Raw genomic sequence first — 26,515 nt, forward strand, 5'->3', positions numbered from 1 at the left:
TCAAGCACTGCAGCAGGCTCCCTGCTCAGCAGGGAGTCTGCTTCTCCCTTTTCCTCTGCCCCTCCCTCTGTTCATGGTCTCCCTCTCTCTCAAATAAATAAATGAAATCTTAAAAAAAGAATAAAATTAAGATGGATAAGAACAGGGGTAAGTCACTTCATATTCTCAATATAACAGGGATTTTCATTCAATTCTGATCGGTCAATGATGTACTTTCTGAAATTCATTAAACTTTCCAGTTTTCCCACTGACTATTTAGAATGCTCCTAACCTAATATTTGCTTTCTAGGTTACAGGGTAAGAATTTAGGGTAGGGCAGTTGAGGGGCAGTAAATGTTTTGGTGTAGGTAAGTTAACATGGAGCTCAAAGTTAAGGAATTCGGGTCTTGTAGACAGTGTTTGCTGTGGAAGTTTTATAAGCATTAGTCATGACCTTCAAGAAGATAACAGCAAGCTCTGTGATTTTCAAAGGGGATGTGGGAATGAGGGTTTTGATGGAAGCTTTCCAGAGCTGCAGCTGCCGGGTTTGTGGGTTTTTCATTGGTTGTCACTTGACAGAGGTAGGGTGGAAAGAAGAATTCTTTGAGGGCAAGTTCAGACAGTGAATAGTTCAAGGTTGCAGCCTGCCTAGAAACTGCAAGCAATGAATGGACACACAAACCACAAATGTTAGAAGACAAAACTGGTGGGAGTTTTTAAGGTTTTAAGGTGTTGAAATTATTCTGTTACTGTACAATAGCCACACAGAGTAAAACTAACATAAAATATGGATAGTTAGCAATATAGTTGAGGATGATTTTTCCAAATTCTGTTTTTTCCCCCTAACATTTCTTATCGTGGCAACGGTACAATGGAAACAGCATAAACTTTCATGTCAGGGAGACAAAGATTTGGCCCTGCTACTTTGTGTGTATATGACTAGGCCTCAATTTCATCCACAACAGGAGCATAATAGCTACCTTGTAGGGCTGTGATGGGAATAAATGCGACAATGTATGTTAGATAGCAGCAGACAGTAGCTGCTCAAAAAATGTGAATTATATCATTATCATAATAATGAATACTCCTTTGTTATGAACAACCACACTACCACTTATGCAATTGTTACAGGTGAGCTGACTTACAGAACAAAAGCTGTATTCAACTGCATGTAAATCATTCATACTGTTTTAATAAATGGTCCTTTATGGTTTTAAGTTTATGGGATTTTTAAATTTAAAGTTTACCAATATAGCTTTTATGTCATAAAAACAGAGATCTTTATGGGTTCTTTCAGCACGGCAGAAGACATATTCATTAAGAGCTTTACAATGACATGCAGTACTTGGTGCTAAGGAGGAATATGGCTGACTGCCTCCTCCCTGGCTCAGACAAGGTTCCCTATGATTCAGTGACAACGAAAACCACCAGCTGCCATTCCTAATAAAATGTCCTATTGGCTCTGTGTACCATATGGTAAACTCTAGGTCATATGTTCTTTTCTTATTTCTACTTTTCTTCTCTAAGGCTAGCTAAAACCTGCCTTTCATAAATTTTAAGACAGTAAATTAAAATAAAGAATGTGGAATTGGACCTAGTACTAACCCAGATTACCTAAAATAGAATCAACCTAAAATAGAATCAACCATCTACTCTTTCTGCATAGGCATACCCAACAGTCATTTCCCCTACCACATTTAAATCAACTGTCCTTCAGGTATCATATTCTATCTCTTCATGTTTGAACACCTATGGGCTTTTCAATTTATTACCCTAGGGTAGGGGTTAGCAAACTATGGCTAGTGGGCCAAAAGCTGGTCCATAGTCTATTTTTGTAGAGCACACAAGAAAGATTTTTACATCTTTAAAGGATTGGAAAAAAGTAAAAATTAGGGTAATTTGTTATGACATGTGAGAAATACATAAAATTTAAATTTCAGTGCCCATTTTAAATACAGTTTTATGGAACACAGCCCTGCTCATTTGTTCATGTATTGCCTGTGGCTGCTTTTGTGTTATAATCATAAAGTTGAGTAGTTGCTACAGAGACCACATGGTTGACAAAGGCTAAAATATTTACTATCTGGCCTTTTATAAGAAAAGTTTATCAACACTGCCCTAAGGGGTCTTTCTCTTGTGCTAAAAAAAGGCAAATTCACATAAGATACACTGCCTAATCTTCCTGTCCAGTCAGCTTTGGAAAGGAAATAAAGCCTAGCTTGAGTTTTCAGCAGGGTGGAATGTGACCATGAAACAACAACAACAACAACAAAACAACAAACCTCACACAGGATACAGGCGATATGGGTCTCAGGTTTTGTTTTTATGTTGGTCCTAGAGATTATGTATTACGTAACTTCTCTAGTCCTGTAACATGGCTTCTCCATTGTTGGGCTCTCAGTTTCCTTCATGTTTGAAAAAAAAAGAGTCCTTCACTGCCTTAGTGAATCACTATGATAGTACATGAAACCCTGCCAATATCGCTTTCCTCACTCCACTTCCCAAATCAATCCAGGATCAGTGGAAATGAGGGGAATGAGGATACTGGAAATCTTCCCATAGGACTTCAGGATGGAAGTGTAGGACCCAGTTTTAACCCTATGGAGATGGGCCCGTGATGTGACCACATATCTACTATAATGAATAATTCATCCCAGTCTCCACTGGAGAAAGGGGCTACCTTAAGGCATAGGAGACTGAATCATTTATTTTCTGGAAGTTCTCTATTATAAGTACAACTGTTAAGCACATAGTCTAAAAATATTTATGTCTGGGAAATTACCTTCTAGATTATAGCTAAAAAGCAGGCTCTATAATGCTGGATAAATGGATGGAGATGGGATGGGTAGAGATAATTTTATATTAAAAAAATACAGCAGTATGCAGAGATTTTCTATTCACACAGACATTATCAGTTGGCAAATAAATTTCTAATCAGTTCTCATGCATTTAATAATGTAATAGAAACCTATAAATTCTCATTTCTAAGCTAAGAATAGACTATATATAACTGCATAGTCAAGAAATTTTCTCACAATTTACTTTAAAAATCATTTATCCCTTATTGGGTTCCAAGTGACCAACTGCTTTTACCATTCCAAGTCCTTGCTGCACAATAGGAAAGCTGATTTCAATGCTATGGATCTAACTCTGTGGCTAGTTTGTATTCGTGTGGCAAAAGAAAATCAGTTACTGGGTTTTTGTCAAATGTAGAAGCTTAAATTAGTTATAGGTACAGTGATTACTCATCATTCCAAGTGGTGAACAGAGCTTAGAGTCTTGGCTTGCTCTCTGGTCACACTGTATTACTAAGCAACTTTGGAACAGATGCTGTCAAAGGGAAGACAGGTTCTGAGAAAAGACTAGAGTGGATAACGCATGCATGAATTAGAGTGAACAATAATTTTTAGAAGTAGAAGGATAAATAATTACCTACTACAAATATGATGAAAAGCATCTAAACTTTATTAAAATTAGAGTTGCAAAAGCTCTTAGAGTACAGGTTTCTTCTATGAGGAAAATCAGCATGCATGCCAGGTAGCTGTTTTCTAGCTTTTGCCTGATCACTCACTTCTGGTGGCAGTGTATTCCCCTTCTTCACCTAAGACAGCTCATTCTATTGTGGTACAACTCCAATGACTATATGGTCAAAAAATGCCCAAGAAAGTATGGAAAAGAATACTGAGCAAGAAAATAGGAGCTCCAAATCCCAACCTCAGTCTTACATTAACTCTAGCTATGTGACACTGAGCAAGTCTTTGGTACCTTCTGGGCCTCAGTTTCCTCATCTGTAAAAGAGAGTCTCTATGGTCCTTTCTAGTTCTGAATTTTTCTAATTCTATAATTTCCATTAATGCTACTGAAAATCAGTTGTGAGAAGGCTACAAAGAGCTCTTAAATTTTTCTTCATACAGTTCTCACTTATGTCACAGTGGGCTGTGAATGTTTCAAGACTTTCTAAACTTAGTCCTAACACAGTTTTTCCATCAGCTTTCCAGATTACCTATAGCTTGAATCTGCTTGGATTCTTCATATCTCAAATGTTATCACATTCCAGAATCTGCCTTTTTAGTCACCAGATGGCAAAGGTCAAGCTACAAAATCCCTCTAAGTGGCTCAGTTTGGCTTGTGCAATTCCGAAGTTAAAACAAAACAAAACAACTTCAGTAACGTTTTACTGTTCTCATATGCTGAACTAAAAGAGCCTTGTTCTATCTTCTATAGAATGTTAGTAAACTGCTCAATATTTGATCCCTTTTTATGATTGGAATACATAGGCCCAATAAACCATGAGCTCAAGGACAAGTTACACCTTTTATAAAAACTGTAATTAATGTACATTTGGTATAGTGTAAGTATATATAATTATTTTTTTAGAAGCAAAATGCTATATATTTCAATGTGATAGTAACTTGGCAAAGTTGCAAATACAACAGTAAAATGAATGACCATTTAGCATTTAATGTATTTAACTAAAGTAGATACCATTAAAAAGACTGTGCCTGGGAAGCATTACTTTATTGAACAATCATAACCAAAATCTAGTGTTATAACTAAAACAAAACTTATTTTCTATATAAATAAATACATTTAGTTATTTTAATAAGATAGTTTTATTTATTTAAATATTTTGTTTATTTATTTGAGAGACAGAGAGAGAGCATGAGAAGGGGGAGGGGTAGGGAGAAAGGGACAAGCAGATTCCCTGCTGAGTGGCAAGCCTGATGCAGGGCTTGAACCTAGGTACCCCTTTAGTCAGATTTTTTAAAATAAATTTTCATATTTTTGTTATAAATGTGAAAATAAACTAGTTTTTTCAGTCACTTAAGTCCCCCCCAATTTTTTTTAAACAAAGGAAGGCTGTCTGGGTGCTGAAATAACCACTAATAATTGACAGATTTACTTGAAAACATCCCCAGGATGTATATGTGTCGTACTTAAGTAAAAAGTTATATTAAAAAATTATCACTATATATAGTTTATAGTAATGATTTCTGAGTCTTCCATTGGATTTTAACAATAACATCCAAATTCCTTACCTTGTTCTATAATTTTTGGCCCTGCCTACCTCTCCAGTGTCTTTTCTTACCACTTGCTCCCATTTCTCTAGTTTTTTTCATTTGCTCTCTTCCAAAGCACAAAGGGTTTTTCCACCTGAGTGTCTTTACATAAGCTTTTCCCTCTTAATTTATTGTTTGTCTAACTCTAAACACTGTTTTGTGGAGAAAGCAAGTCATATTGTTCAAATGTTTCCTACCTTCAGAGGTTTGGAAGTTCACTCAGGAGGCTGAACTAATTCAAATAACACTTTCCATATTCTAAACATCAATGTATTGGGAAAAACTGTTGTGGCATATAATGATAAGGATGCATTAAAGTTCAACAGAATGGAAGTAGGAGACCCAATGTGCAGAGTGGAGTGGAAGAGCTCTTCTATGGTTTCCTGAGCAGGGTAGGGGTCATGATGCAGTCATGTGCTTGTCTCCAAGCTACTATGTGCAACTGGGTAAGTGCTTACTCTTTTTGACCCTAGGTCAAAGAGGGTCTAGGGTGGATATGGCCCACTGAAGAGTTTTGTTTGGCCTAGAGTTGAAGAAATTGGTTTTTTAGATTCATTCATTCATCAAGCATTTACTGAGCACCCACTATGTGTGAGACACATTTCTAAATTCTAAGTACAAAGCAATGAACAAATATACAAAAAACAAAGTCCTTACCCTTTTGGAAACTATATTTTAATATGGAAAACAGGTAACAAAGAAGAAAATACATAGTATATGAGATCATGATATGTACTAAAGATAAAGCAACGTCGAGAAGTAGAGAGGGAGGGTGTGTGCGTGTGGCTACAAGTTTAGATACTGTGGCCAAGGAAGGCCTATGGAGTAGATGACATTTGAGCAAGGGATTAGAGGAGCTGACTGGGCCATGGAGATACCTGGTGAAAACCATTCCCAGCAAGGGAAGAGCAAAGGCAAAGGTCATGATGAAGAAATGAGCAGGTGTTATCTAAGGAAAAGACAGGAGGACAAATGTGGCTGCAGAGGTGAGGTTAGAGAGCCTCATGGAGCATTGGTAGGACTTTCGATTTTGCTAAGTGAGATGGGAAGCCTTTGGATGGTTGTGGAAAGAAAAGCAACAAGACCTGACTTATGCTTCAATAATATCTCTCCGACTATAGGAAGGAATGCATAGAAGGGAGACCAACTGGGAGGCTATTGCAATAATCCTGGAAAGAGATAATGGTGGTTTGGGCTATAGTAGTACAACAGAGATCTGTAAGAAGTGATCAGATTATGAATATATATTGAGGGTACACCCAACAGGATTTCCAGATAGATTAGATGTAGGTTTTAAAAGGAAGAGAGGAGTCAAGGACAACTCCAAGGTTTCTGGCTTGAGCATGTGTAAGAAGGAAGTTGCCAGCATTTAAGATCAGGAGACTTAATAATGCAGACTTCCAGCTTCTCTCAAAACACTAGAAGAAGGTTATTGGTTTATAATGAAGTGTTTGGTAATAATGTCCCTGTGGAAGACCTGATATGTTTCCCTTCAGCAAACACTAGAACACTAGATGGTCCAATGTATACTTGGACAAAAATCAGCTGGAGCTGGGAAGCAAATGCCCCCTTCGGAGCACTCTCCCTATTGTCTTAGACCTGGCCTTTCGGGCAATAAGTAGCCAGCTTACAGCTTGACCCCTGCCCGAAGTTCTCTGATAAATTCACTGTCTTATGATACAACATACCTTGCTACTAATTCTGACAAAAGAATGGAAAGTTTTGACAAAGTATTTTAAAACAGGTATAAAAAGAGCACCCATTATTCAAGTTTTCTCCTCCACAGTGATTTGACAAGAACCTGTGACAGAGGTCCACCCTCTGTCTTCCTTCTTAGTGGAAAGAGAAGCCCTTAAAGAAAAAATCCTCTTCTGCATATTTGATGATTTAGATTCATCAAATCTAAATCCCACTCACTTGACAGTCCATGTCCCCATTGCCCAATAATGAAGTATGGTACTGGACCATATCTGGACTGGACCTGATTTCTAAACAACAGTGCTCTGGGACCCCGGTCAGTATGAAGGGACATTGGTTCCAGGCTGGTAATATCACCAACAAGCTTGTTGGCTGGTCAATTGCTTATCTTCTTTGGACTTCTGTTCCCCATCAACAAAGAATGGAGTTAGACTATAGTATGGTTTCTCCAGATCTAATGTATAAACCAATATCCTGCTCTAGGTGGTTATTCAGCTTCATTTACATAAGGGTTATTGGCTTATAATGAAGTGCTTGGTAGAAATGTCCCTGTAGAAGACCTGATGTTTCCCTTCAGCAAAAAAACAAAACAAAACAATGTACCCCCAAATGTCTTGTTTTGTTTTGTCTATGAGGAAGTTCAGTTCAGTACAATTTTCAATTATAACAAAACCATTTTTACCTCTGTATTTGAGTACAGCATTTTCCTACCTCCTTCATATTCATCCTAATGATTTTGATTTTATTTTTAACCGCCCAGGTGTAGGTACATTTTGACTCTAGGCAACATCAAATGTCTTCTGAAAGGGGGTGGGGCAAGAGGTAAACATTGGAAGAAAGGGGCAGGAAAAGGAAAGTGATTTTTAAAAAAGTCTTTCCATCTGATATTAGGAAAGTCAGCACATATGCTTTGTGAAAGAGAACATATAAATATAAACCTTACAGTGCTGACGCAAGCAGCTTTCTCTGAGGTCTACACCCATTAAATGTTCTTTTTTTTTTTTTTTAAGATTTTATTTATTTATTTGACAGAGAGAGAGTGACAGAGCACAAGCAGGGGGAGCGGCTGAGGGCAAGGAAGAAGCAGGTTCGTTGCTGAGGAAGACAAGCCCTACTGAAAAATTCTTCCATGCAGTCTCTTTCTCTTATTAGTTATGGTCATTTAAAGAAAAAATTGATAAATTTTTTGACCTGGATTAACTTCCTATAATAAAGAAGGATCAGTTTTGATATCAAGGAGAATTTAAATATGTTTGTTAATCACTAACATAAAAACTATGGGTAAAGTAAGCATCAAGACAGATACTTTGTGGTAATAAATCAAAGTACACTCTATAAACCTGCATTCAAAAAGGGTTAGGGTATCAGTCCTCCTTTGGTACCATGGGAAAACTCTGGCTTGAGAGTCAGGACACCCAGGTTGGCTCCAACTAGTTTGACAACCTTGGGCAAGTCAAGTAACCACCTGGGGTCTCACCTGTAAAATTAAGAAAATGTGGAGAGTACAGAGTCAGAAGTTCTCATAACTGAACTCCACTTCCCCAGTTCTATCCCTTTGTTTAACTCAGGACTGAGCCCATACATACTGAATCCTCAAGACCAGGAGGCTATTCTCTAGCATGCCCCATGCATTTCTTCCAACTGTTTCAACAATTATGTTTATTCCCAAACCTGTTTATGCCTGTTGGACTTGTTATTGTAATTATATAATTTAATCAAATATTAGGTAACGTGATGAAATATGACAGTGAAGGCTGGAGTTGTTTTTATGCAAAAACACTGAACACGTTGAGAAGATCTGATAAAAGCATATCATTTAAAATAGCTATCAAGGGTGCCTGGCTGGCTCAGTCATTAAGCGTCTGCCTTTGGTCAGGTCATGATCACAGAGTCCTGGGATGGAGACCCACACTGGGCTCCCCGCTCAGCGGGAAGCCTGCTTCTCCCTCTCCCACTCCCCCTGCTTGTGTTCCCTTTCTCACTGTCTCTATCTCTGTCAAATAAATTAAAATAAATAAATAAATAGCTATCAAGGCAAATATGGGTTAGACAAATCTAAAAGAATAGAAAATAAATTGTTAAAATCTAGAAGGATTCCTTCTTAAATCTTATTTCTACTTTAGCAAAATTGAAATAGGGAACCTAGAAAATGCAATCATTAAGGTATAATCAATGCAAGAAAAATGTTAGGAAATTAAAATCAGCAGACCTATAATCAAAGAAAAAGCCTTGGCCCTACATCAAGGCTTCTACTGCAATGGGAGGGAAGTAAGAACCACAACGAAATGTTGTAGAGGCTCCCAGCTCTTATTTAAAACCAGATGAAGCGGGCATTGATGACAACAAAAGTACTTCCCAGAAGAGGCTAGGGAAGGAGAGGGAAAGTGGAGGATGGGGTTAGGTTTGTGGGAAGGACAGGCATACAGACACACAGATATCACTTTTGACAGTCTCACATGTCCCTGCCAGTCTGCCAGCTGAAGGGAGAATGAATCCATTTCTGGATCACAGGTTGGTCTCTAAGCTCTCAAGAAGTAAACATCTCTTCAACTACTAGAGTTAGTAGTTAAATTCTGCATCTGCTTCCTCAGTTTTTTCATATATATATTTGATAAATTACTTAATGAGTAATAGTGTATGTTGGATTTACCTGGGCAAAGGACATTGAGAATGAGAACACAGGATGATCTGGTTTCGTGAGAGTAAGACATGCAGAGCATGAATAGTCCTAGGTAGAAATAATAGTTTTCAATGGCAAGACCAGGCCTGTAATTTTCTGCAGCACACCATGACCTCATGGTTTATATGAGGCCAACTCCATAAATCAAGCTTTACCTAATTAAAGATTCTTCTGCAGATCTACATTATTAGAGCAAATAATTAAAACTGCCTAGGCAATAATACAAGCCAGATATGTTTACAAAAATGCTCTTTTCCCCTTAAACTCTTTGTCTCACTACCACTTACAGACCTTTCACATTTAGTAAATTATAGACTTAGAGCATTTCTTTCAGTCTGACTTCACTTTCAAGGAATTCTTCAATTAACTTTACGTTGCTTTAAGCTGTTCATCCAACGAGAAAACAATCTGTGGTTTCTGACTCCTTTGCGTGCCAATGGCTGCCATCCATGTTTGACTTTCAGACACACTGTCTCTTGAGAGCCAGGCTCTGTTTTCATAAAACCAGCCAGTTGTCATAGCATTTTGACAAGCACTATAGAAAAACAAGGAACAATACTCCGTGGTGGCTAAACTGAGAGAATTACCACTGCAAGGGTGACTGCACTGGGACATACATGACATCCACACCCCACCACCTGGCCTGAGCCAGAAGGTAACACATACTCCACTTTCATCCGTGACCTTTCCATTTTCAGGCACCATCTCTCTACCACCAATTCCTTTCTTTCCCCCTCGTCTTTTTCCCAAATAGCTAAGACACCCAGAACTCATGGAAGGGTGTGGCTACTCTAAACAACACGTAAAAATACCAGTGAAAATCTAGGAAGCAAGAGATTACACTGTCTTTGCAATAGTTACAGCACATCTAGTTATCAGATCTTCAGCCAAATACAGTGTAATGAAAAAGCATGAGCTCAGAGGTGGGCCCTCAGTCCAAAACTTTGAATTTTCTCAGACTCTGGTGTAGCACCCTCGATTCTCTGCCTCTTCAGGCTTATACACTAATATTTCTGAAGAAATGCAAGTAATAACTGGGCAGGGGAAAATAACAATGGGAACAAATGATGGAAATAAATGATGAATACTGAAGAAAAATATCTTTAGATTTTTTGCCTATCATCCCTGAGTCAGACAGAATGGAATTTCTTTCATTTTCCTTTCATCTTTGCTTAGTCAGTTTCTGGGTGTCCCTCACCTGAGTTCATCCTATGGAAGCACCTATGAATTCAACAGAATAATAAACTGACAATGATATTTTGAAGGCTTCTTGGATACTCAAGCCCCAATACAAAATGCATATGCGGGGTTTCAAAAATCATGCTCAATGCTATTCCTTTAATGGGATGTGCAACTCTTGAATAAACAGGCCTTTCCAAAGCAGTGGAATGAACACTGGGAGCGCCATGCCATAAGCATGCAGGCAAAGCCAGGGGAACTAGAATGAATGCATAGGCCATGTTCAGCACAAGGGCTGACAAAAGACTTGCTGCACTGGTTCAGTATGAGATGGCAATGGATGGGAGGACCAATGGAAGATCTGCTCTTTTCTTACAACAGACCTGTGCCTTGACTCTGCTTTTAATGCTACTGTTACCGCACCTGAGTCAAAAGATCTGTAGGATTCCTGAGAGACCCAAACTTATTCTAATGCCATTATTTTCCCGTCTTCTTTTCTATCTTTATTTAAAATCCCTATGTGAATTTTATTATATATTTCATTTCCAAGCAATCACAAGTTCTTTGTGGAAAAAGATTAGTGTAACTATGTCTGTCTTGTGTCTCCTCCTTCCTTTTCTCTCTTCCTCTTTCATTCTCTCTCAGACACACGTACACACACACACACACACACACACACACATCTAGCAACCAAGCTATTTTTCGTTCTCTGTTAAAAAGATCAGAATTTCATAAAGCATCATTCTTTCTTTAAACTGAAAGTCATTGGTCCTATTGAATTATCTTCATGTCTATTCTGAGATTATTTTTTTAAATTTTATTTATTTATTTGACAGAGAGAGATCACAAGTAGGCAGAGAGGCAGGCAGAGAGAGAAGGGGAAGCAGGCTCCCCTCTGAGCAGAGAGCCCGATGTGGGGCCCAATCCCATGACCCTGAGATCATGACCTGAGCTGAAGGCAGAGGCTTTAACCCACTGAGCCACCCAGGCGCCTCTATTCTGAGATTTTAAAAATACTAGCAACCAAGATACTTGTTGTAAAATTTACTAATTTGTTCAAAGCACTGCATTATGGAGGGCCAGAACTTTTCTACATGGGGTCATAATGCAGATCTTGCTTCAAACTCAAGAGCTCAAGATAGCTCTTCTCCTTCCTTTTTGTTCTGTCTGACACTTAGATTCTCTGAAAAAAAAAAAATTATAGAAATTTTCTCTCCAATAAGGCAATTCTGAAATTTGGGAAAGAGCTCCTTCTCTCCTGGAGCTTTTTGCATAATCCTGTGTACCATTAGCTTATTTCTTGGAGTGAAGATGGTAATGATGCCTAAGTTGGAAGGAAACAATGGACCAAGAAGAACATAGTTGAGGACACAAAAACCTAAGTATCATTTCTTAGCAACTCCAAAGAATGAGCTTATTATGTATAATGAGAGTTCTAGAGTGTGTCATCAGAAACTCAAGTTCTTTTAAATTTTTATTTGATGCCTAGAACAGCAGTGACACTGGAATGACCATGTTCTCCAATTTTCTAGGTGAGAACAGTAAACTGGAAAAACGTGCTTTGGGATTTGAGGTCTAGGCAATGAAGAAAGATCAAAATTATTATTTTCTAATAAAATCGTTTTTTTTTTTTTTTTAAAGATGGTATTTTAAGTCATCTCTATACCCAACGTGGGGTTTGAACGCATGACCTTGAGATCAAGTGTTGCATGCTCTGCCAACTGAGCCAGACAGGTTCCCTTAAAATAGCTCTTGGTAATAAGTATATAGCAGTATGTTTCCTGGCTTGGTAAACTTTAAATTAAATAATCAAAGATAAATGATTAAAAAATGTAAGACTATTTGAAAAAATGTTATCAGTCATTATTAATTTTTAACCTGCTGTTCCTTCTGATGAGAGTAAGGTCAGAAAGGCTACCTTCTGGGGCGCCTGGTGGCTCAGCTGGTTGAGTGACCACTTAGTTTCAGCTCATGTCACGATCTCAGGGTCAGAGGTCTAACGCAGCCTTTCTCTCAGAGAGAGAGACTCCCTAACGCAGTCTCTCTGCACTCAACCAGGAGACTGCTTATGGATTCTCTCTCTCCTTCTCCCTTTCCCCCTCCCCCAGCTCACTCTCTCTCCCTCTCTAAAATAAATAGATGAATCTTTAAAGAAAAAAAAAAAAAGGAAACGCTACCTTCTGGTTAATTTATATTTTTATGTCTTTAGGTTTTGGCAAAAGATACCACTCTATCTGTAGCCCTCAAATAAGAATGGCCAAAGTAATGCTGGGTCTCACATGATCTATTTCAGACCTTCAAACTACCCAGAGCCTGACGGATTGATTCTGTTTCTATGCCTGTGGCATCTATCGTCTTTTGGAAGTTCAGTGATTACAGAGGGAATATTTTGGTTTTCTAGTGTAAACTTGTACAGATTTTGAACTTGGGGAACTTACAGCTTCTGGCTATAACTTGTCTTCTACTTCTACACAGCACTAGACCATAAGTGACAGAATCCAGTTTTTAGGATAACTGCAAATGATTTATTTGCAGAATAGGAAAGTGAATTGCAAAGAATGATATGAAATAGAGAATGTCAGAGTAATAAAATAAATGAAGATACAAGGGTTTTAAAAGTTTGCAGGGAAATGAAGACATTACATGCCACAAAATTTTAGAAAATAAAATTACAAGGTATATGATATGCTAGCAAAATTCTTGATTAGAGTAAGGCTTTCCAGGGAATAAGAAAACTTGCATGGCTAATACCCAGGATGATTACTGAGTCAGAGATATTATTCAGAAAATGAAATGGCATAAAATATATAGAGGTTTCAAGCCAGTTTCCTTATTCCACACTCTTGCCCTCAATCTCATGTTAGCCATTTCCTCTAAAAAACAAAGAACCACTGCAGCTTTCCAGAATTCTCTTCTGTAAATTCTAAGTGAATAATAAAAAAAAAAAGAAAATCAAATGAAAGTAAGCCATGAAGTTAGATGACAACATAAGGAAAATTCTTACTCCTTAATGTTGTGATAACAGCTTGAAAGAAAGATTACAGAGTGAATCACACTCATGAAAATACACATCAGCTTACATTTATATACAGTTTTAAAACAGAAGACTTTTAAATAGAAAAGGGATGAAAAGATAGTAGCTTTACTCTGGAATTCTAGAAATAGTTTTAGAGAAAAAAGATTTGCTACCGCCTTTAAGGAGACCAGAATACCACAATTTAATTTGAAGTGGCAGATAACCCAAGGATTCTCAAGTTTCTTCATTAACTGACTCTTCAAAAAAGATCTCAATATGCATGCTGCTGGTAATACAAAGTACATACAGAGGAATTTCATTCTTTGATTACTATGGTGCTGCTTCTTTTTCTTATTTGGTACGGTGGTGACAAGTAGATTTAGAACACATAAATAGGACACAGGGTTGAAAGGATGTGATGAGCTAACTAACAGTTACTAAAAATGGGAGAGGTAGTTGTAGCACAGGTATGATTAACATTGATCATTAGGAGGTGCTAAAAATGTCATCCAGCTTTACTGTTCTAACACATTAATTCTTGCAGGTCTGTATAATGTACACACTGGGTCTCTCCAGCACTCAATTCATTTTTGGCTAAATTGAAAGTTAGATAGAGCCATAATTTAACCATTGTAAATACTGATTTTTAGTGTTAAGACATTTTTAGGACACATCATTTTGACAAAGGAGAAAATAAAAATGAGCCTGGTATAGAAGTCTTTTATTAACAATTTTATGGTATGAAAGCAATTTTACCATATGTATTAACTACAATTTAAATAAAAAATAAAAAAAGTTTTATGATATATATAATATATATTATACACACACACACACACACACACACACATACACACCATAATATACCATATGGTATATATATATATACATGCACAAACCGTGAATTTGAAAAACTAAAAAACTAATAAAAACCCATTATAGGTCAAAATTAAACCAAGTCTCAGGCAAATATAAAATGGCTCATAAGGAAGCTGTGGACTATAATTAGATGGAGATTTCTGGATTAATATTTTAGACAAAACTAATTCTCACTTGGTCAGTGGATAATATAGACAGTGGTGTTATAAAATCTGAATCTGCTTCGAGAAGAACTACTAAGCAAAGGGATAAAAAAAAAAGTCTGCTTGATGAGTTTATAGCAACGTTTCACATATCTAAAATGTTAGGACAATTCAAGAGATTTCAGAAACAAGTAAAAGGATAAAAAGGACTCTTGAGCAGCCAAAATGTACAAATTTTATGTACTTCACATAGTAAAGAGATTCCTAGTGTACTCTTCTTATTTCAATGCATATCCATAGGGCTGGGTATTTTAATTTCCTGCTAACAGATTGGAAGCACCACTTCTAGGAGGGAGGTTGAATGGGGCACCCTCATAGGAGTCTGTCAGTCTTCATAGCTAGGAAATCAGAAAAAGTATAAAAAGATGACCCAAGAGCCCCAAACACAGCATTCAGCAGCTGTTTAGTATAGTGGTAGACAGACTGAAGTATCCAAAAGGGCCTGGGAGGATCATCATATACAAGAGGTGCTAAATAAATATTTACTGAAATGAAATGGACTGAACAATGACCTTGGGTCATTGAAAAAAGTTTAAATTATGGTCAACATATGTTCTTTTAAAGAGAAGAAATGGAAATATTTTAGAAAAATTTTCACCAAATATATATTTTTAAAGTTTTGTAGCTTATGTAGCTTATGATTGGGGAACAACTTACAAGTGTTGAGAAAATTTTATTATCTAAAATCACCATTCAGAGAATTCTAAAGAGTGGAGATTTTCCTCTAGTACAAATATTTTCATAACTTATTTTTCTGAGTGTAATCTTTAAACTTTTAAACTTAATAACAAAATGTGGAAATATGATAGAAAAAATTGCAATTTACATATATAATTTAAAGTAAAATAAAAAAGTCCTTCCAAGACAGATTTTAACTCCATTAACTACAGGCCATACTTACTTTTTCAAGTAATCATTTTCACTTGTTATAGAATCAAAAATATTGTATATTTAATTATGTAATGTAACATAAACTTTCTATAAATATTAACACATTATATCATATTGGTACAAAGTTTTAAAATACATAAGGACTACACAATAGTTTGGAACAGACAAATAACCAAGACAGATAAATACACACACACACACACACACACACACACACACACACACTTTCCTTACTATTTCCCCTTTTTTCTTCCATACATCTTTCTTATCGGGAGCTGGGGACAGCACAGAGGAAGAACGGAACAGAATGATTAAAAATTCTTAAATTCAGAGAGTCTAGAAAGGGAAATGCACATACAATTAAAAACAATAAAACGAGTGAATTATAACCTTCTAAACTATTACTGTTATTCTCTGAAGTGTATTCTAAATTAAGTTAGTTCAGCAAAGCTAAACTTTTTGTGTAGGACATTTTAGAGCTTTTACCAGATTAATCTTATTTGCACCGTGGTTCTTCAAGAATACTGATTACTGTTGGGGTGTCTGGGTGGTGCAGTTGGTTACGTGACTGATTCTTGATTTTGGCTTAGGTCATGATCTCAGTCAGGGTTATAAGACCGAGTCCCAAGTTGGTTCGGTGCTCAGTGCGGAGTCTTCTTGAAATTCTCTCTCCCTCTCCCTCTCCCCCTCCTTCTCATGCTCTAAAATAAATAAATCTTAAAAAAAAAAAAAAGAATAGTGATTGCTATTTTTCTTAAATCTACTTGACTTTTGATAGTACATCCCTCAGAATTGGTGTGCCACAGAATACACGTTGGAAAACATTGATGGGCACCACAACAGGGTTTTCAAAGGCTATGTCTCATTCTCATCCTTTTAGTTCTGAGGACTGAATTTCTAGAACACAGGGGGAACCTCTGATTTTGATTTTCAACTCACAAATGATTATGACTCATGTTGTCTGTTGCTGAATCACAACTCAGGATGCCCATACACTATGCATTTAATACATATTTATGGAAATAGACAGTACTAAATAAGTATCACATCAGCCCTCATATTAGTGATTCTTGATCACCAGTGGTACTATTTTCCATAAAACAAGACATTGGTACAAAGTATAAAGTAGATTTCAAGATCAAAACAGGAAACAGGATCAGAAAACAAATCTAAACTGAAGCTAGCTGGGAGACTGTCAGTATATCAAAAAGATGTGTATATTGGGGCACCTGGGTAGTGCAGTTGTTGGGCATCTGACTCTTGGTTTCAGAGCCTGGTCTCCAGGTCATGGGATAAAGCCCTTCGTCCTCTTCTGCATTCAGTGAGAGTCGGCTTGGGATGCTCTCTTTCTTTCTCTCCCTCTGCCCCTTCCTCTACTGCTCTCTCTCTCTCTCTCAGACAATCTTTTTAAAAAAAGATGAGCACAGTTGGCACTTCCTTTCTTTCTTTCTTTTTTTTTTTTTTTAGATTGTTTATTTATTTATTTGACAGAGAGAGAGAGATCACAAGTAGGCAGAGAGGCAGGCAGAGGAGGGGGGGGAGCAGGCTCCCTGCTGAGCAGAGAGCCTGATGTGGGGCTCGATCCCAGGACCCTGGGATCATGACCTGAGCTGAAGGCAGAGGCTTTAACCCACTGAGCCACCCAGGCGCCCCTCCTTTTTTTTTTTTTTTTTAAGACTTTATTTATTTGGGAGAGAGAGCGTGAATTTGTGCATTGTGGGTGGGCATAGGGAGAGAATCTCAAGCAGACTCTCCACTGAGTGCTGAGAGTGACCCTGGGGGTGGTGGTGGCTGTGCTCAATCTCATGACTCTGAGATCATGACCTGAGCTGAAATTAAGAGTTGGATGCTTAACTGACAGTCACCCAGGCTCCCCTAGGTGGTACTTCTTAATCAAAGTGATCAGTGTTATCTATTTGAAGTAAATTAACTATGTTAAAAAAAATCAGATAATGATTGGCTTGAGGTGTTAGGGATCTCACAGATTAAGAGAAAGCAAACTAGGCTATAAAAACCTTGTTAGTGTATCTGAAAATAACCAAGGGAAGTGTTATTTGGAAGAAACCTTAGAAGAAAAAAGGGAAGTATCAGCCTGTTTTAATTTATTCCCTTTATTCTCATGTCATGTTCAAACAATTTCTGAGTTGGAATTAGTTGCCTTATGTATATCCCTGTATATATATACATATATTCTGATCAATAACAGAGAGGGCCTAAGGATATAAACAACTCTAGCTCCCAAATCAGGTATAAAATATCATCCATTACAAATTAACAGTGGTATCCTAGTTTGAAAGGTAGTCTTTATTTGTAAATTTGGTTAGCATGAGTCAGATTAAAAAAGACACTATTTTTCAGCATTTATGTTTGGGACACACACACACATACATCCACCCACACAGACATTCACACATCATCTCATTCACACATCATCTGATTCACAGTTCTTACAACTCTCAAGTATGGTTGAGATTTTACATTTGACGGTACTTCCTCTAATTAATCAGATGTTAAGTGATTACCTACTATATACCAGGAAGTATGGCAATAGTGACAGATATAAAAATGAGTAAAACCAGTCAGTCTCTAAATTCATGGGGCTTTCAGTCCAGTGGAGGCAAACAAAAGAGGACACCAAGGCACAGAGAATTGAAGAGTCACTTTCTTTTCTATAATGTCCGTTATAGCTATGGCAACTTTTTACCTCAATAATCACAGTATTCAGTATCAAGGACCAAGAGAATTCTAGAAGCAATGAGCTTGAGATTGAGAATATTTCAAAAATATTATTCAACTACTTAGAAGGAACTTATTTTAGAAAAGAAACAAAAAGTATGGTCATTCCATTTTCTATTATTTATTTATTTTCTAATATTTATTTATTTAACTTCAAACAGTCTCTGCTTACTTTATATAATACAACTTATTGGCCTTGAATGAGACTGCTGTTGGAATTTGCTTCGTGGATCCAGAAACCAATCCATCACTGGTGTCTTAGTCTTGATATCAACTCATTTTATAATTGAGGAAAACACATGTGTCTGTTCTGATGACAGTTTAGCTGAGCTGAAACTGAACTGAGTGTATGAAATACTTTATTTGGCATGGGGTGGGGGAGTCTAAATTCTTCCATAAACATCAGAACTTCTCCTAGTCTTTATAATATTAGGGAGGATTCTTATTTCCAGATGCTCCTACTTTTTACTAAGTGACATGTATTTTTTAAAAAGCTCCTGATTTTTGGGGTACCTTGGGTGGCACAGTCAGTTAAGTATCTAACTCTTGGTTTTGGCTCAGGTTGTGAGATTGAGCCCAACTTGTGGCTCCGTGGAGTCTGCTTAAGACTTTCTCTCTCTCTCTCCTTCTGCCCCTTCCCCATGCCCACTTGCTCTCTAAAATAAATAAATAAATCTTTAAAAAAACCCCAAAAACAAAAAAGTCCAGACTTTCTCCAGAGTTATAAAATACTAGAATGCTGGACTTTTCTTTGGAAATATAAAAATATTTTGTTTGGTTCTGGGCTTTTAATGATATTAATGAGAAAACCAGAGAGATTCTCAGGAAAGAAAGAAAATGGCACTGAAATTAATTTATTTTTATATAATTCATATATAGCAGAACTTATGAACAGTTGACAACATATTAAGTCTACCAGTTTCCTTCCTAGTGTAAAACTATAAAAGGAAAAAAGAATTTTTGTATATTTTATCCTTCTAGAATATAAAAGACAGATACAAAAATCCTAACACTTTTATTTATTTTTAATTTTTGGAATACTTTGAGTTAAAAGATACTAGTCACCCCTTGCTTCCCACTCACCATTTCCTTCACAAAGGTTTTTAAAAGACATAAAATTTAGCTACATGATTATTAATATGGGAATTATCAGAATCTTAGTATGAGAAAGTATCCCTACAATATAATATGTTTCCAAACACAAGGTAATTGTTACTAAAATGGGAAGTTCTTCATTTAAAAATATCTCTAATAATAAAATATTAAAACTCTCATTTAAAAAGTCATCCATCCACTCATTCACTTAACCAGAAACAGAATGCTTTGCAGAATAGAAATTGTACCCACACTACATGCTCTTGGACCTATCACGTGGGGTCTATCTCTGGGTAGAAGGAACTTTGTTTTAGCCACTAAGGTTTTTGAACAGAATGCCCATGTCATCCTATCACTATTTCATTCAATAGTCAAGCTTCTCAGTCAGCAACAAGAAATGGCAACGTTTCATGGTCTTAATAGGATTTGCAACTATGAATATAAGGTATTTAGTTTAAAATTTTAAAACTGTAGAGGGGCAACTGGGTGACTCACTCATTAAGCATCTGCCCATCCCTGGGACGGAGGACTGTTTCGGGCTCCCTGCTTCACGGAAAGCCTGCTTCTCCCTCTCCCACTTTCCCTGCTTGTGTTCCCTCCCTTGCTGTGTCTCTCTTTGTCAAATAAATAAATAAAATCTTAAAAAAAAATAAAATAAAAATTTAAATCTGTGGAGATGGAAGAGATAACACAGTCGCAGAATCAAAGGAATATGGCATCTAACTGGTTGGGGTATTTTAGGCTATATCTTTTTGTCAACTTAATCTCTAGAAGAAAACAAGACTTCCAATCAAGAAACACTGGGAAAGGCAGGATGCTGGCAATACAGTTTTCAGTTTCTACTCAACAAATCTATCAATAGATCAATGTGTGTGTGGTTCGATGGAAGGACAAATATTCCCCCAAGGGAAAACAAATTGCTAGGATTCATGACTCATCTACCAAATACAGACATCCTTCTTATTAGTGAAAAGATCCAGAACATCAGGAAAAAGTTATGTGATGTTATGATGTCTCCTTTTGTCCCTCTCATCATACTCACTCTTGGAGGCTTCAATCTTCTATCATTATGGACTACAACCCCTGGTACTATCTCTGTGCCACAGAATCTTGGTTTTGTACTTCTAAAATTGTGTATTTTGCTTCCATTTGATAACTGTGTTTCAAAATGAACAAATACGTGAGGACTTAAAACAGTAATTCAAAAGAAAAGCTCTCTCTGATGATGGCTTTTCCCAAGAGGTAAAGCAACCTTTTGAGGAATGTCAGATTTTCACCAAATACAACTGGAAAGCCACTACTCTAACCTTGGTTGGATTCTCTGACAAGTAAGCCCAATCCTTTCTAAACACAATTAAATATACAGTAGTCCCCTCTTATCCACAGGGGATATGTTCAAGAGCCCCAGTGGATGTCTGAAATTGTGGATAGTATTGAACCTATATATACTCCCCACCATGGATACATACCTATGATAAAGTTTAATTTATAAATTAGATTCAGTAAGAGTTCAACAATAATAATTAATAAAATAGAATAATTATAACAATATACTGTAATAAAAGTTATATGATGTGGTCTCCCTCATAATACATCTTACTGTACTATACTCATCCTTCTTGTGATGATGTGAGATGATAAGATGCCTACATGATGAGAGAAAGTGAGGTAAATGATGTAGGCATTGTGATGTAGTGTTAGGCTGCTCTTGACTTTCCGATAATGTTGGAAGGGAGATCATCTGCTTCTGGACTTGTGGCTGACCCCAGGTAACTGAAACCACAGAAAGTGAAACTACAGGTAAGAGGGGACTACTGTAATAACTCTTCTATTTCCTGAAATTCAAAAAGGCAAAATTCATGTAGCTTTGAAATGTAAGTTTCTCTCAGCAGTGTTTTTAAAAAGATTTTATTTATTTATTTATTTGAGAGAGAGAGAGAGAATGAGAGAGAGCAAGCATGAGAGGGGGAAGGTCAGTGTAAGAAGCAGACCCCCTGCTGAGTACCTGATGCTGGGGGTGTGGGGATGGGACTCAATCCTGGGACTGCAGGATCATGACCTGAGCTGCAGGCAGTTGCTCAACCAACTGAGCCACCCAGGTGCCCTCAATAGTGTTGTTGTTGCCTTTTTTTTTTTTTTTTTTACATATCAATATATTTAGTTATATGTCCTTTCCCTTGTGTCCCAGGCCACCTTCTCTCTTTCTCTCTCTCTCTCTCTCATTCTGTGACTCTCATTCCTTGCCTCCTAGACAGAATATACTATGGAGGTCAGTGTTGTGGGAGAATACAGACTGAGAAATCACAAAAACAAAAGTTTACGTCATTTGATAAAAAAATAATACTTTACCAAATGGAAAATTCCATGAAATGAATTGACACTCCAATCAGATGACTTACCTAAAAATAAGAGAGACAGAAGAAAGTAAGAACCTGGTGTCATACTTAATTCTTGATATACTAGATTCCAAAAAGACATGGCAACTATCTTAACAACTGATGGACAATCCAAAACAAAGAGAAACTATACCAGGGCAGGAAACACCAATTCCTTCAGAAACAGTAATTAATGTTAGAAAGGAAATGGCAAACAGGGAGTGAAAGCAATGGGGAATGGAAGTGGGATTTACTTTCAAATCACTTGATTCTCATATATATTTTTAGCAGGCCAGTTTTGAAAATGTGAACACATACGTGCATAAAGGCCATAGCTAATCGGTGGCAGTGTATGCCTACCACTTTCTCTCCCAAGACCCCTGGCTACTGTCTTAAAGAGACTGTCAAAGCCACAAACTCTCAAATAATCTTCACCTCGTCTGACTCAAGAAAAAGGTGCCACTGTATCAAGTGCTACTGTAATTTCCTCTGTTGACTTTCTTTCCCCCTTAACATTTGGATTTTTTTGGCTGTTTGCTTTTTTATTTTCCAAAGTGAACACTGATATTCATGAAAGGTGCCAGATTAACAACTGGGGGAAATTAAGAGCTTGCTCTATCAAGAGAAATGGCCCAGTGTAGTGGAGGTGATGAAAATTTCTCCGACACTGTGCTTGCCTATATACCTTAGCTCTGACCCACAGTCACCCCAGCTCTCCAGTTTTCATGGTCCATTAATGCCTCTGACTGCTCAGGTTGCTAACATGGGCAAGCAGTCTTGTTCTTGCTTTTAATGCTATCAATATTATTACTACTACTGTGAGCTCTAACTTCCTCAAACTATTTGGAAATTTATATTAGCTGTTAGTTTGCCTCAGGTCAACAAGAGAATAAGTTGAACTGAAGGTGAGTCTTATATTCTTGAGTAATATTACAGGTTTCATTAAAATCTACTAATTTCTTTACACGGGAGGCAAAGTGTTGAGTGGGCAAGTTGAAACAGGCCTTATTCAATACAGTCTCTGCACTCAATCTGAATTCTCATTTAGGGACATTCAATATTTAATAGCCACACAGCTTTCATTTTTCCTTTTCCATAAGTCAATGTTATTATTCATTAGCAACTATGATAAAAGTTTGGTGGATGCTGAAGCTAAAACTATCATAAATGAGATCTGAAAATCCCTGTCAATAAGAGAAAAACATCTCCTTCTTGTATTTATATAGGTATTCCAGGTTTCTGAAAGGTCTGGGTACTTTGTAATCCTTAATCATTAATTAATCTCTTTTATGCTCAGGGATTTATGAAACCATTTTGCTTCAACTAGGCAGATACCCAACAACTATTTAGTGCTGGCATTTCCTTTCTGTGCCCAAGCAAGACAATAAACTTTTCCTATCTAGAATTTATAACAATAAGGGAAGTAAAGCTAGCAAACACATGTTAAATATTAATGGAACAAGGAAGTACGACACTGAATGCTGACTAATAATTACTCAGTAATTATTTGGAAAGATCACAATATTAGTCTCACAATTATTCCGTCTTTGCTATTGTACTTCTTTTTGACAAAGACCAAAGTCTCTGCAGTTAGAGTAAATTTCCATCTTGAAATGGCTGGCACTTCCTGTAATTTCTAATCTCTAGAAGTGTTAGAAAATGAGAATTGCAGGGTACCAATGACTGTAGCAACACATGGTAACAATTAGATGAAGGGTGCCCTGGCTGCATCTCACATGGAAATCTTGGGAAATTTGAGTTTGGGAACTTTGGCTATTTTTTTCTTTGCCACGCACAGACTTTATCAAGTGAGTCCTTATGGTATTAAAACATTTGGCACTGGCTCAAGTCTATGCTATTGCTGGCAGGAGATCTAATTGGGAAGCAGGGGTGGAGTAGTTACCTTTATCAGGAAAGACTTTAACTTTATGGAAAGGTTCTTTCCTCCCCACCGCATAAGCAGCTTTACTGAAAGACTTAAACCCAGATGTAAGAACAGAGATTATCTTCAAGAGCAGCAACAACTTATTGTAATTACGTTAGTACAAAGATTGAGAAGGTGGAAATGGAAAATATTTTGCTAACTTAGTAGATGAGAAGGGCAACACCCTTTATATAGGTCCCATGGCCAGGTTGTGCTGGGAAACCAAATCCAACCCCTAATTGCCAGGGAGGTCTGAGATTCCCAAATTGCAAGAAAATTAGAGCCTCACTACCTAGAAAACTAACAATCCCATGCTACACAATAACCAGTGAGTGAGAGGCCATGAGAATCTGCTCACCAACAGATACCAACAGACTTTTATCTCAGTGGCCACCTCTTGTCAATTCCTTGTTATCACTAGATGATAATATATCTATCTTTTTAAGATAATATATGTTTTACAATGATTCCTGTCAGTCCTATATTATAATTCATAACAATGACTATCAAAGCAATAGACCCATTTTGCCTATACAACACTTTAGCTTCCCTCCATGAAGTACTTGTCGGATTTAAAGCACTTTGAAGGTTGGCCTTAAATTGCAAAAATAGCAATACCTGTATACATTCTGGGCCAATTCTAGCCTTTTCTATGCCTTCGCCACCCAACTGAAAGTAAATTTTGTCATTAACTAATTCCCTTCCTCATTATATAATGGATTTCTTACTAATTTCTCCTAACTGGACTACTGCATCCTTTGTAATCTGGTTTCTCTCACTGTACTATCTTTTTTTTTTTTTTTAAGATTTTTATTTATTTATCTGACAGAGATCACAAGTAGGCAGAAAGGCAGGCAGAGAGAGAGAGAGGAGGAAGCAGGCTCCCTGCTAAGCAGAGAGCCCGATATGGGGCTCAATCCCAGGACCCTGGGATCATGACCTGAGCCGAAGGCAGAGGCTTTAACCCATTGAACACCCAGGCGCCCCTGTACTATCTTTTTGAGGTGCGGGATGTATAAGCATGGATCTCCAGAATTTGATATTTCATACAAAATAGATCAGTGAACACAGTAAAAGATCGTTTTTGTGGACAAGCCACTAAGGCTGTGTTCTACATGGTTTTCTAGTCAAATGAAAATTTTAAGCAATATGATATTCTGATCTCAGAAAATAAAAGATAAAAAGGCTAAATCTGAGAGACTCAAATCATTGACTCAATTGGTCATGGAGAGAAAAAAGGAAAGTAATAAAGGCCTTTGCAGCAGAAAATGACAGGTGATTTTTCCTCTTCTTACCGTTTCAAACATCTGACAACAGGTTAATGAATACCAAGGACACAAGTCAGGGAAAATTATAGGCCACAAGATGGTGTAAATCTCATATAAAAAACACCAGCTAAGGCACTGAGAGAGCTAGTAAATAAATACTGAAAGAATTATGAAGGTGACTATGCTCAGATTTTGAATAAAGAGTATGTAAAACAAGACCAAAGAAAAATACTTGAAAAACCAGTTTTCTTTGCTGAGGTGGGAGAGGGGAGACAGAGAGAAAGGGACAGAGATAATTACAGGCTCCACCCCCAGAATGGAGCCCTATGCAGGGCTTGATCTCACATGATCTCCTCCTGAGATCATGACCTGAGCTGAAATCAAGAGTCAGATGCCTAATGGACTGAGATACCCACGTACCCCCCAAAATCTGTTGTTTTTTTTTTTTTTAAATCCCTCATAATACATATTAGAGATAGCTCAATTTTAAGAGCTTGCAGGGTTTTAGTAATCCAACAGTTCAAGACAATGCATCATGGTCTACCTATCAAGAATGACTGTTTACTTTGACTGAGATGGTACAAAGATTATTGGTTATCTGATTGAATACAGACTCAGGACCATTTGTTCTTAGCTTTAATTTCTTAACTGAAGCAGCAAATTCTAGGAGTCACTATGCTGAGGGCTGAGTGCATCCCAAGCTGGATTTTCTTGGGAAGAGAAGATGTAAGATAAACAAGCTGGATTCCCATCATTCCAAAGCTGAGTTTAATAATACAGAAAGGGTAAAGCTAAAAGTCTGGGATTTTGATGATGGAATCCATGACTATATAGAGAAAATATATTTTTTAAAGGAGCCTTTAGGGCATAAAATTACAGATGATCACCTTATGAAAAGGGGTGAAAGGTGGGACTCAAATTTATCCCTCTGTGGGCAGTAATGATGATAACGGGGAAGGAGGAAAGCAGTGTATTAGTTAAGTACATAACAGTGCCAATAACAAAGAAATTTAGGGATTATTTAAGAAATGACTTATACAAAGAAAACAATTCAAAGACAACAAAAACAAAATTTAAATAAGAGCCAAAGAACAGATGAGGGCTGGAGGAGAGATTAGTTCAGTTTAGTTTCTGAAGTTCAACAGGGGCAGTGGAACTGGAGCCAGTCTCTCTTACTGCCCTTACCCCTCAATTTCCCAAATACACCTACATTACGTGCAGTTGAAAACTATGGCAAATGATTTCACCCAGACAGCTATGGCTAAGGGCTTTCTGATCTAAGGTGTTGGTCTTATCAATTTGCTTTTCCCTTTTCTACTATTCTTCATTCTCGTTCTGGTATATAAGGATTGAAAAAGCAATAGTGGACGTGGCAATCAACGAGACACAGCTGGCCTGTGGCAAAGGGACTGTGAGTAGGAAGAAGCTATATTTTGGAGGCAAGTAGAACAAAGGATTAGGATCTTCAAAGCCAAGAAAAGCTTCTCTCTGTGTTTTTCCCTCCTTTTCCCTCTTCCCCTTCTTGGGAAAAG

At 37.2% G+C, this 26,515-nt stretch overlaps 1 protein-coding gene across 2 annotated transcripts in view; it reads right to left on the reverse strand.

The window, feature by feature from the left end:
• LOC111148649 (cms1 ribosomal small subunit homolog (yeast)) overlaps positions 1–26,515 on the reverse strand; it is a 382,522-nt gene that overhangs the window by 156,661 nt on the left and 199,346 nt on the right. Inside the window, exons 2-3 of one of the 2 annotated variants that reach the window (XM_022505405.1) lie at positions 21,766–21,815; positions 20,459–20,572 (exon numbers count right to left, since the gene is read on the reverse strand). The exons of the other annotated variant lie outside the window; for it this stretch is intronic. Of the exons in view, the coding sequence (XP_022361113.1) occupies positions 20,459–20,572; positions 21,766–21,815 (164 nt within the window). The remainder of the gene's footprint in view (positions 1–20,458; positions 20,573–21,765; positions 21,816–26,515) is intronic. 2 annotated transcript variants of the gene reach the window in all.

The sequence above is a fragment of the Enhydra lutris genome, unplaced genomic scaffold, assembly GCF_002288905.1.
Source record: "Enhydra lutris kenyoni isolate GAN:26980312 unplaced genomic scaffold, ASM228890v2 scaffoldscaffold2, whole genome shotgun sequence".
Taxonomy (NCBI): Eukaryota; Metazoa; Chordata; class Mammalia; order Carnivora; family Mustelidae; genus Enhydra; species Enhydra lutris.